The 12861-nt window shown below is 39.3% G+C and overlaps 1 protein-coding gene across 1 annotated transcript; it reads left to right on the forward strand.

Annotated features, from left to right (window-relative positions):
- Nucleotides 1-902: 902 nt before the first annotated feature.
- On the forward strand, nucleotides 903-3485 carry LOC147615120 (gamma-secretase subunit). Its single transcript, XM_086779103.1, has 2 exons — nucleotides 903-1206; nucleotides 3014-3485. The coding sequence occupies exons 1-2, from the start codon at nucleotides 957-959 to the stop codon at nucleotides 3172-3174; spliced, it is 411 nt and encodes a 136-aa protein (XP_086635229.1). The 5' UTR covers nucleotides 903-956; the 3' UTR covers nucleotides 3175-3485.
- The last annotated feature ends 9376 nt before the right edge of the window (nucleotides 3486-12861 follow it).

Consider the following 12861-nt stretch of genomic DNA (forward strand, 5'->3'; position numbering starts at 1 on the left):
GTGTGCTTTTAGAGAGCACGACACTCTTCCACAACAAAAATAGAGTGTCCCAAAAATTGGGGCTAGGGTAAAGCCTTTAGGCTTTAATAAATTCACCATTATAAATGTATTTTTCCCAATGTATCAAAATGAAAAAATCAACTACTAAGGTTACAAGCTACGCTTGTAAAAAAAAATATGATGCGCACAAGAAACATTCTCCTCGACATTATTTATCAATCCTCGTAATCTTCATCACCTGAAAATATAAGCCCAATTAATAATTAAATTAATTCCCACAAATATTAAACAGGCACAAACCATCACCAACTCATGGACTACCAGGCGTAAGTACCCCAGGAATCACCCTGCCATACAAACTTAACTGAAATAATCATAGACGGCCCCAAGCATACGTCATATACCGCACGTATTAATATTTATAGTGGTGTCACCCACGATATTAACCTAGTCGGCATGACGCAAGAGTAACCTAGGCGTCCCCAAATTACTCAAGAGAGGAAAATAATATTCTTAAAGAGGACTTAAAATATATTCTCATGAGAGAGAGAGAGAGAGAGAGAGAGAGTAATATGTGTGTGTGTGTGTGAGAGAGAGAGAGAGAGAGAGAGAGAGAGGAGCGATTCATGCAATTCAAATTTAGCCCTGTGCTCCCCTCGTGTCCCCACAGCCACGCATACACCCATGTCACTCACCCCACTGGCCACGAGTGCAAAAATGCTTCCATGTCAGCCCGATGCCCGAGTTCAATATTTTTGGCCTAATTTCATAGTTTGGACGGCCCAAATTTTAACAAAAAGCACACCTCACTTCCCAGCCGTAGATCCCATGGTGGAAGCTTCTTCTAACACCCGTGTGACTTAGTCAAGAGGCGCTTTTACTGCAGCCATTTATTATAGAAATTTCCTGTTGTTAGTGTCCCAGTGTTCGGACTTGGGAGAACATTGAACATTGAAATGGAGCCACAGGTCGGTGTGGCGGAGGAGGCAGAGGCCCCATCTCTGCAACTGCTGCAGCAACAGCGTCGGTGGCCGACGGTGGATGGGCCGTTGGGTGTGCAGGAGCAGGAGGCGGCCCGCACGCAGGCCCGCAACTTCTTCTTCGCCGGCTTTGCTCTCCTCCCTTGGCTCTGGTTTGTCAACTGCTTCTACTTCTGGCCCGTCCTCCGCCACCGCCACCTCCCCCCCGATCCCCTCCTCAGATCATGTAAGTGCATCCTCCCAAAAAAGGAAATATGTTTTGTTTTTCCTTTCAATATTGGAGGACAGGATTCCAGGGCAGCCCACTTTTCCAAGAATCAAACAGATGAGATGTATTATTGATTTGGTTCAAGTAACTAACCTTGCAATTGATCCTTGATTAGGCCTTTGAGGCGCTCATGGTATTTTTCACATTGGCGTTGAGACTCGTTAGGGTTAGGGCAACATAGTGGACCGCCTTTTATCCGTCCTGGTTGGACAAATGCATTCTCCGTACAAACACGTCAAGGTTTTGTTTTGTTTTGTTTTTTTTTTCTGTTGGGGGTAGAGGTTTGGCAGAAGGAGAAGGGGGAAAGGGTGTTGTCCTTTTCAAACAGATGGGCAATTTTTACATGGAACTCTCTTGGTGTATGGGAAGGACCACTTCAGGCCTTTCCTGGCTGGGGAGATGACAAGCCAGTGTAAGAGGTGATGACATATCAACAGTGGGTTGGAGTGCTGATGACAGATCAGCATTATGGTGCAGATGTTGACAAGTGTGTGGTAGAGGTGATGACAGATCAGTATTCTGGTGCAGATGTTGACAGGTGGGTGGGAGAGGTGATGACAGATCCATAGTTATGGGAAATAGCCTGAACCGGCTGTTTTTGAGGGCCGAAACGCATTTCGGGGTAGATAGGGGACTGAAACGCGTTTCGGTCACCGAAACTTTTTGGTAAGCCCAAAACGGCTGCCCGAAACGTTTCAGCTTGTCGTTTCCCATAATTTTGGAGATCTTTCCACCCAAATCAACATGAACTAGCACGAAAATGTCACTACAGCAACTGATATCCCTTTTATTCCCCTTTTATTCGTATAAACCATAAAATTCATGTCATAATGGGATCACATGTGCATACAAACAATCATGAATTTTCAACCCCTCCCCTCCCCTCCCCTCCCCTCCCCTCCTTGCTGACGTAGCATTTCTGTTTTGTTTCGTCTCTCCTCGAAATTCCCGCTTCCGCTTCCGCTTCCCTGTTTCCCTCAACTACGGACAGATCAGTATTCTGGTGCAGATGTTGACAAGTGGGTGGGAGTGCTAATGACAGATCAGCATTCTGGTGCAGATGTTGACAAGCGGGTGGGAGAGGTGAAGACAGATCAGTGAACTCAGAATTTAAATTCGATGGTGACGAGCAAGTACAGGAGATGCCGATTCTGGAAAAACAAGCAGGTCTGTTACGGCCCTGATTCGCTCTCCATGGACCCTACGACTGCGATGGTCGAAAGAATGGCGTACTTGTCTATGGGCAAGGCAAGCAAGCACATGGTTTTCATTCACACAGTAATTTCTACATTAAGGAAATAACTTCCTAGGTCAAGCACGTGTATATTATAAGGCCCCCTTGGCTTGTTGGTTTGATCCCACCAGGAGAGCTAGGGATCAAGTGAGAACCTTGTCCATGAGTGAGTTTTCTAATGGGGCAAAATGAACTAACATATGGGATTAGGTTGGGTAAATTACCTATCCAATTAGAATCCTTTATGGAAGGCACCATCTTCTGGAATTAGGTTTGACAAATCACTATCTATTGTATTGGTGCCAGCCTCTGCACAGCACCATCTTCCTCTTTGATTGTTTTTTCCTTCATCCCATACCACAGCATATGACTTCAGATCAGCCCATTTGAACTTGCTATCATTATCTCTCAACTTCATCTTCAATCTGAAATGTGACTTTGTTCATTTGTCTGTCTTTTTTCAGAAAAGGTGGTGATTGCTATGTGAAGTGATTTTTACTAAGAGTTCTTGGTGGTGTTTTGTTGTTTCAGATATTGTGCGCTCAGCAATTGGTTTTTTAACATATACTTTACTTCTCCTTATTTGGGCCCTGACGTTTGCAATCGGAGGCGAGCATGTATTTGGTTCTTCTTGGAATAATCTTGCCCTGTACAAACTAGCGGATAGTTATAATTTCGTGGGTAGTTTTTAGCATCAAATTCAATGCACATGAATTAATGCCTGCAGTTTGATGCCTAGAAATGGGTAGTTTCTAGCATCAAATGTAAGAATTCAATGCGCATGAATTAATGCCTGCAGTTTGATGCCTAGAAATGGCTAATATTTCATGTATCTATATGGCATACTTAAATCTAAAGTGAATGTGTCTAGAAAAGAGTACATTGTTGTGTGAATCCCTGGTTTCTTTTCATGATCATAAACATGTATTGTTGAAGGGGAATGAGTCTGGTGATTCATGGCCCTTCCTATATTTTCATACCTTCAAAGGTACATATGTTGTGTCAATTCTTGGTTTCTTTTCATGATCATAAACATGTACGGTTGGAGGGGAACGAGTCAGGTAATTCATGGCCCTTCCTGTATTTTCATACATTCAAGTTTGTCTGTTGTCTGAAATGGGCAGTAGTTGATTTTGTACCGACTCTTAGCTCAGCCTACTTCCAAGCCACTTTGACATCACGTTTGTACAAGAAAGGATTGGTGCAGGATTGGTGCCCCACTTGTACACAGTTGCATCCTATACGTGCATGGAATGGTTCAATGCTTATCGAACATTCTGTACAGTCCAGAACGTTCCATATGTGCCCCCCACCAACACCCCTTTTAATAAAAAAGATTGGAAAAATGACCTGCAAAAAGAATGAGCTGTTAGTTTTTTTACTTAACACCTTATCCTTGTCCGGCACACCCCAGCGCCAGTGTGATTCACCTGCAGAACAGCTGATCCTCAATGCTGGACACACGGATGGGGAGACTGGAGTGAGTGGGTACCCATAGGTGGTGGCCATGGCAGCCAGATTGGCAATAAGTCAGGTAGCTAGCTGACCAGCAAAAGGCCGTCCCCTCTTCATTTCGTGCATCATCAATCTGCCGCCGCCTCTGCAGTCACGCAGATCAGAGGAGCTCACAATCATGCCTCAGAAGGCGGGTAGTAGCAGAGTCAGCCTGTTTGGGAATTTTTTGCGTCCTACTTCGGTATTTTTCTGCAATTGCTCACCTTTTTGGTTGTTAGATTGTTTTCAGTCATCTGCTGTCCTTTTCCCTCTGTTAAATAGCGTAGTTGGTGGTCTTACATTTGGTATCACAGCCTAGAGTTACCTTTCTTTTTCAGTTTTTTGTTTGTGTTGCGTGAATAGGGATCGTAAGGATTTCCTATCTAAAGCATGATTAGAGATTAGTTTAAGACAAGATAGAACTTAAGATTTTTAAGTGGAAAGCTAGGTGTGTTGTATTAATAGAGAAGGGCTTCTTAAATAGGGCTTGAAAAATTAAAGTGAAAAGGCACATCCCAAGTGTAGGGTTGTGACTCATAGATGAATAGTTGCCCTTCAAAGCAAACAGTTGTCTCTTGTATGAGACATGTCCTTTCATAGTAACCCTTGCAATGGGTTGTGTCCTTGCAAGACACCCTTTCACTAGTAATCATTTTTTTGAGTGTAGGGTTGTGACTCTTAGACGAATAGTTGTCTTTTAAATCAAACATGAATGAGACATGTCTTATCATAGTAACCAACCTTTGTGACGGGTTGGGTCCTCGCAAGGCACCGTTTCACTAATAATCATTTTGATTAATAGTGAAAAAGATATCCTTTCACTAACTTTGTATTAATAATCATTTTGATTAGAGTGTAGTTTAGAGTGATTAGTCACAATCGTGACATTCCCTTAAACTAAAAATAATATCCAGGTCTATATATGCGACTCTTGAAGTATTTTTTGGTGGTGTTTGATCTTCATCGTTGCTAAGTTGAATCTTATTCATCTAAAGCTCTACATTGTACCAAGAAGTTTGTACTAATCTTTTGTCAAGTTTTTTCTTGTCAAATGTTGAGTTGTATCATCTTGGACAATCTATCGACCACCACCATTATTTGTGTATTTGCTTTCGAAAAATGAGTTAAAGAAGTAATGAAATCCATCTAATATTTTCTTGACCTTTATAACATCTTGCTTCATTTGTGGCCAATAATAGAAAGCTATCAATAACTTTTAAGTCTTATTGATTGTCGGATGGGTCGCTAAAGAACCTCATGATGTGCCTTTATCAAAAGTTGTGTAGGCTTGTGTCATGAGAGACACAAATGTGATCTTGATAATAAAGCAATTCATCCACGAGGGAATAAGATGCATAAATCTTCAAATCAGAAAGACTAGATTGTGAAATTGTCATTGTTAAAGCTTGAGACATTATGCTAAGAGCATCAACAACTACATTAGAAAGATTAAGAACATATTCAATAGTTATATGGAAGTTTGCTAATACTCTACCCATCTTTCTTGTCTTGCAATTATAACCGCTTGAATGAAAATATACTTTTGAGAATGATGATTTGTCTTCATAACTAAATCTTCTTCTAAAAGATAATGTTTTAGGCTTGATAAGCATGAATAATTACTAAGAACTCTTTATTACATACATTGGATAACGCGATTAAATTTTTGAATGCTTATGATTGTCAAGGTTATGGCACGGCCTTGTCATATAAGAATTGCACCAGTTGCAATGTCAAACACAGTGATCATGACCTCAAAAGGAAGATTTGGATCTGTAATTTTCATCACTGGAGTTGTTATTAGAGCAACCTTCAACTTATTGAAGGCATGCAAAGCATTATCTGTCCACTAAAAGTGGGTGCTAACTTTAAAACCTTTGTCAAAGGTACAACAATGTCTAAAAGCTTATAAACGTTTCATATGATAATTATTGGGAAGTCTTGAAAATGATATGACATGATGAATGGTACGTGGTATCGGCTAATCCTTAATAACTTAAATCTTCATAGGATAAAATAAAATTCTATCTATTGAAATTATGTGTCCCTTAAAAAATTCTTTGGATTGATAAAAAGTGCATTGTCATGTCTGAAAAACTTGATGAAGATACCTTTTGTGCTCATCGATTAAAGCACTATAAACCAAAATATCATCAAGATATGTGCTACTCATCATAGAGAGTAGCCATCTAAACATGGGAAGACTGCCATGAATCAACCATACATGCATGAGCTCCAAGAAATGACGTAAAAGTCAAAAGATCATAATCGCATTAAAAAGGTATCAAAAGGTTAAAGAGTCATAAAAGGGTACAAAAATTGTCTACTAGCTGAATTATATAGTCACTTTCCATAAAATATGTCCACACTAGTCCATGGCCAAGCCTATGCGCCTCAACTCCAATATGTACATATGTTAGTGGAAAATAGCTTTGTTATAAACCATCCTCCTACAATGATTTCATCCTCGAAATCGGAAGATGGTTATGCACAAAAGACACATATAAAGGGCTATATACAAAAGCCAAAAATCACATCCAAAACTAAATGTCAATGTTGTTATCAAGGGCCCTCCTAGATCAAATAGAAAGGAATGTAGTGTAATGCTGATGGCAAAGCTAATAGCGCATCTTGCAAGGTCGAATGTGAAACCAAGGAGTCGCGTGATCATAGCCATAGATCTCATGCCACCTAGATCAAAAGGGTAGGTCATCACCCGAAGTCACAAACATATGCAGTAGCCACTTGGATTGACCCAAAGTAATTGTGATCTAACATTGTGGACTACTATGTTGAGTATAGATCATGAGTTTGGAAAAACCGAGGTGAAAATCGGACGAGATTATCTAGCTGAGTAATGTGTGCTAAATATTTGATTTTGTATGGTATGGCCCATTGTACATATGTTGGGCATTTTTGATGAGATACTTTAAAAGCATTAGAATATGATTCAATTTTGTAAAAGCCCAATTTTGGAAAAACTATGCTATTTATGGCTCTAAGGGCTAAATTTATGATAATATGAATTAAATACCACGTGTGGGAGTGGAGCCACATACATCGGGAGATTGCTCCCAATCTTGTGTTCTTTGATTTTATGCTCTTGAAATTATGCTATGGTGTTGATGGTTTATTTTTTTATTTATCAATTTGTGGAATAATCTAATCTCCATGTACCATGGTCTTGTAATAGTGGTATCAGAGCACGGCAAATTCAAGTATTGAATTTGGGTCATGGTGGAGACTTGAAGAAAAATCAAGAAATTGATTTTTTCTCAAGGGTTATTTGTATGCAAACATTTAGTTACACTTGATGTTGTAGTTGGAGAAAAAAAAAGCACACTAAAGGGCAAAGATTTCACCAAATTAGAGCGCTTTTATGGAATGGCCAAGACCTCACTTTGAAGGCCAACTAAAGCAGTCAAAATCAACTCTAAAAGGATAAACTAAAGCTTAAACAAAGCCTCAACTATGTGGTTTTTGAACCAACACTTATATGCTTTTTCTTAATCATGATTAAGAGGTCTTAATCAAGCTTCAAAGTAAGCCCAAAGCCAAAAACGAAAAGGCTAGCTGAAGGGAGATGTGCTACTAATCATTTGGTAGGCAGAGCAGCTCTTTTGTGGAATGTTATTAGATAGGGTAAACGTAAACCAAAGTCATGGAAAGAATTCTAGAAGCTAATCAAGAAGGATTTCTTACCTCCGACATATAAGAGTAAAGCTAGACAACAATGGGATATTTTTATATATCTCAAATAGGAGAACATATTAGCCTATGCTGACAGATTTTGGCAAACGTTATTGCAACTTCAAGCTATAGAGAAAGTGCGTGAAAAAGAGCAAAGGAGGAAGTTCATAGCAGGTCTAAAGTCATTTATTAGAGCAAAAGTGAACATGTTTCATCCTCATTCTCTTAGCAATGCCATCTCTCTAGCATCAAACTGCGAGATGAAAAATGGATTTCCGAGGGACACTACAGTGGTAGATTCTCATATTCCTCAATTTTCTCGATCTAAACATTTTGATAAGTTTTAGCACAAAGATGAAGCAGAGAAGGACAATGGTCCACAAGTGAATGGGAAGAAAACTAAAGCTACAAAGAAGACCAACAATAGTGGTGGAGATCGAAAACCTTGCACTAGGACCAAACACGTTAAAAAAAGGGCCGTATTTTAATCACTTGTACATGATTTGGATTAAGCTTTGGACCAATAGAAATGTGACATTCAACCCCATAAATATGGCATTGGGTGTCATATTCACTTTTTACTAACTTCACTAGTTTTGGCTATTTTAGTGGGTTATCACCACTTTAATGTGATACGTCGCGACTATTTCAATGTCACTTTAGTGGGTTCCAACTTCAAGGGCCCGTCCTCACATGCCAAATGTCAGTACTTCAAAACGTAAAAAATTGAAATTTAGGTTCCTCCCAAAATGAGTAAATACATTTGAATTCCCTAATCTACCCGAGGCATCTTTCTAGTCATCTTTTTGCATCATCCTCTCCTCTATTTATCATCTAACAATGTCGAGACAACATTCTAACCGGAGGTGCACTCCTAATGCCATTTCATCATGCATTCTTCATAATGTTAAAGATGATCACACTGTGTGGAATGGTATAAACTTCAAATTAAATGATTGGGTGACTATGCAACCATCAAATTAAACGATTGGGTGACTATGCAACCATCATGCAAAGGTCCTCATAGGATAAAAAGGCAAAGACGAGGCTTAGTACAATACCATTAGAAGGGACGTATCTTGAAATTCAAGATAGCAAAAGATGGATAGAAGGCAAAGGTGCAACATGTGTACACAACAAGAGAGATGCACATGCATCCTTCTACTCTAGCATCTGCATTGCAAGCTCATTGTAAAATATTTTTTGTAGTTTTACTTATGTTCTTTATGATTCTATGGCTTATTTACATGTATTGTATATGTGGTAGATGTTTATCCATCAACAAGCATTGAGTGGCAACTTGTAGAGTCATTCATCGGGACTTTCGAAGTCATGCTGATCTTGGGAACGTATTATTGTCCAATCAACCATCTGCTTTTTTCATTAATAAACATATATTTTTATACAACGCTAAGTTATTGTCCCTACAAGACCAGAAGCTTATGGAAGATTGGAGAGTTTGGCTTTACCAAGCCTACATTCATTAGATTGGGACTTTCCAGACAAAGGTACTCTATTAGCATTTAGATCCAAGATTGTCTTGGATATTCAAAAGTTTATGAAAGCAAAAAAAATTTCTAAGAGGATTAGGCTATCATGGTTTATAAAGAAAACATGAAGAGGACAAAAGCAATGTGGCTATCTACACATATATCTTAGTCTGACTTGGATAATGCAGTTGGAGCAAAATGGAAAGTTAATGAAGTCATCCATAGGGGTGATCTTATAAAATGTAATGCTTGCATTGAATATGTGGTGATGGCATAAAACATCTCTCAACAAACCTTGTACATTAGCTTCGAGTACAGATGATAGAAAAAGAGTAGAGGGAATTGGATGCCATTGGATTCAGAGGAAAAATTTATGCAATATGACCTAACAGTCAACTTGAGTGATGATGACAATAGAGTTGTCCCTATAAATAAAAAAATGGACATTGAGAGATGTGCGTACGTCCTTGGAATTTCTATTAGATGCAATATCATCATACTACAAATTTAAGGTAGATGGTATTATGGTGGGAAGAAGGTTTGAAAATACTTTTAGTTGCATGAAATGTTTGCCCGTTGTAATCCTGAAGTTTTCTTAATACAATATAATTTTGCAACCATCTATCTTGTCTTGTTGATTCATTTTATAAAATAGTTATTCAATATTATTAAGACAAGATAAACAATGTAAAATGAGAAACAATATATTTATTACAATGGTAGTATCTATACAAATTGGTTGGTTACAATGTATGAGAACAAAAAACTATCTACTTTGGTATTAAACAATTCTAAAATGGGATTGATCAAGGTGATAGACATAGATTAAGGAACATAATTAAGGTGGATTAAACCACACTAAGAAATCCATAAGAGAGAGAGAGATTGCACACTCAACACCAAGCTCTATTGCATATCTCCATTGTACCATATAATGATATAGGCCCTCTAGCCTTATCCCACTTTACACATAATCATGCCATGTGGCACTCCCTTTTCCACTCTTTTGGTCAACACTCACACACCATACAATATCACATGTGGCATTTTTATCTTACTACAATATCTTACGCATCTAGGGTTCTTTTTCACATACACACAACACTGTGATTACATCTCTCAACACCCCCTCTTAATCGAGGTGTTCCACAACTCACCCATCACCCATATCAATGTAGCATTACACAACCGCAATCGCTACCTCTCAACACTCCCCCTCAATGATACATTGGAGTGTCCATCAAATGAACATGTGTGCGCGTGTCTACCATCTTAGACACCTAGTCCATTTTGAGTCGACTCGCTCACAAACGGAACCATTGAGTCTGATTTGAACATAGAAGTTCGGGTGGGAACCAACCCATGCGCATGCACCTCACACGTGCATTGCTCATGCACACATTACGACAACCATTTTGAGCTTCTCGGCGGTGAGCTCAGGTAGGGCAACCCTCATACCACTGTGGGTGAATTAAAAAATTCCTCATTTTGAGCATGCTCAGGTGTGGTTACCCATCATCATACATTGGATGAAAATCCAATTACAAAACATTTTGACTTAAGCTAGGTAGCGAACTCAATATACCAAAATATCGACGACTTTTTAAAGTGGTTGATATTTGCCCACTATTTCAAGGCTGTACAATATTTGTGTGTGTGAACCAACCTTTAACCTTACTAAGGTAAGGGTTATGCCTATCCTTTAGCATTAAAAAATAGACTTTATTTTCTAGCATTTATACGCGAACGCTGCACACTGCATAGGCCTGCATATTTGGGCGCCAGATTGTCAAAATGCTTTCTTCCTTTGCAAACAATGCCAACTTTCTTGCATCAATTTTGCTGCCAAATTACATGTTTGGGACTATTTTCTTCTCCCATGGACCCACACTTGCTACGCGCCAATACTTTACATGTAGCTTTGTTGAAATCGGGTCCCTCAAAGTCTTCTTCTTCTCCAAGGTAGTCGGTGCAGCTGTGCTGTTGCTTGGTCATCATTCTGCCATAGGCCACTTCTCTTTGCCATGGCTAAACTTCAGTTGTTGGTGGACACTGCAGCTTCCATGGCTACCTCCACGAGCTTCAGACCTAATTTCCACAACTTCTTTTCTATCAACATACTACAGCCGCTTTGATTTTGCTGTGTAAAGTTCACGTGCTCTACACTCCGCCTACTGCTGTAATGGTTTTGGTAGAGAAGATGACTTTGAGGCCTGTGCAACATTCCTTTGATGCTTTGATAATAGGAATATCCTTTCAATCCCTTACTTTTGGTACACGTAATGCTGCTTGTTGCTACTGTTCATCAATGGAGGTTTGTTTCCGCTGTTTATTACTTTTCTTGTTGCTTTTCATCATGAAATTTTTCTTTGAGTGCGGCTTGGGGTCTTCTTCTTTTTTTGGCCTTTTGCTAGGCTCTCTTTCACCATCTGGTAACGTGATTGTGGCGATGTTCTCTATGTTCTCTTGAACAAGGGTTCCATATGCAGCTTCTCCATGATGCAATTGGCCTCACACACCAACTACCTCTTCTTTTCATCAACCAAAAAATCTCCTCCTCCTTGGTATTTTCAATGCCATTGTCATGGCTACCATGAGATCCCGTTGAGCTCTAAAAATTGCATGCTTCTCCCTTGCATGCACCACTCAAGGGTGCTTCTCCATTTTGGTTTCTCTCAAGAAACCAAGGTGCAAACCAATGTGAAAGCTCCAAAGGCTTCCACCAAACATTTCCCATCTACCATGAGCAAAACCATGAGCATCACTCTTTCCAATGTGCTCAACCAAGGACTTCTTCCAAGCCCATAATCGCTTGTCTCTTCTTAGACAAGCATTGCACCTCTTACACTCTTTGCCCAAATGCAAAGAACCATGGGATCCTCTCATCCCATAAATCAACAACCCTTCTCATGAGTAATTTCTCATGCTTAAACCAAAAAATTAATGAGGCAATACCAACCTTCTTGAGGCACCTTTGTCTCTTTAGCAGCTTCCTTGTTGACACCAAAGACTCCATAGCTTTTATACTTGTTGAAAATCCTTATTTCAGCTTCTTTGATGATGAGCATGCTCTCCATGTAAAACTCTCATTTGCAACTCTCTTGGGCAGCTTCTATGCAACCTCCTTATTGCAAATCTTCTCTCAAACTTAAGAATGGCGGTTCCAAATCTCTCTCAAATCCTCACAAATGCAAATCCAAATGCTAATATGAGTGTGCTTAACTTTTTTATAATAGAAATGCTAAAGTAGAACATATGCTTAATCAATTAACTCATAACCAAGAAAACTATACATAAATAATCACCTATGACCAAGAGCCCACCTAAGATCTGATACCATGTTAAATACTCCTAAAATGGGATTGATCATGGTGATAGACATAGATTAAACAACATAATTAAGGTGGATTAAACCACACTAAGAACTCCATATGTGAGAGAGAGAGAGAGAGAGAGAGAGAGAGAGAGAGACTGCACATTCAACACCAAGCTCTATTGCATATCTCAATTGAACTATATAATGATATAGGTCCTCTAGCCTTATCCCACTTTACACATCATCATGCCATGTGGCACTCCTTTTTCCACTCTTTTGGTCAACACTCACACACCATACAATATCACATGTGGCATTCTTATCTTACCATAATATCTTGCACCTCTAGGGTGCTTTCACACATACACACAACACCGCGATTAAATCTC

Source organism: Cibotium barometz, chromosome 40 (assembly GCF_041138505.1).
Source record: "Cibotium barometz isolate CiBa-2024 chromosome 40, ASM4113850v1, whole genome shotgun sequence".
NCBI lineage: Eukaryota > Viridiplantae > Streptophyta > Polypodiopsida > Cyatheales > Cibotiaceae > Cibotium > Cibotium barometz.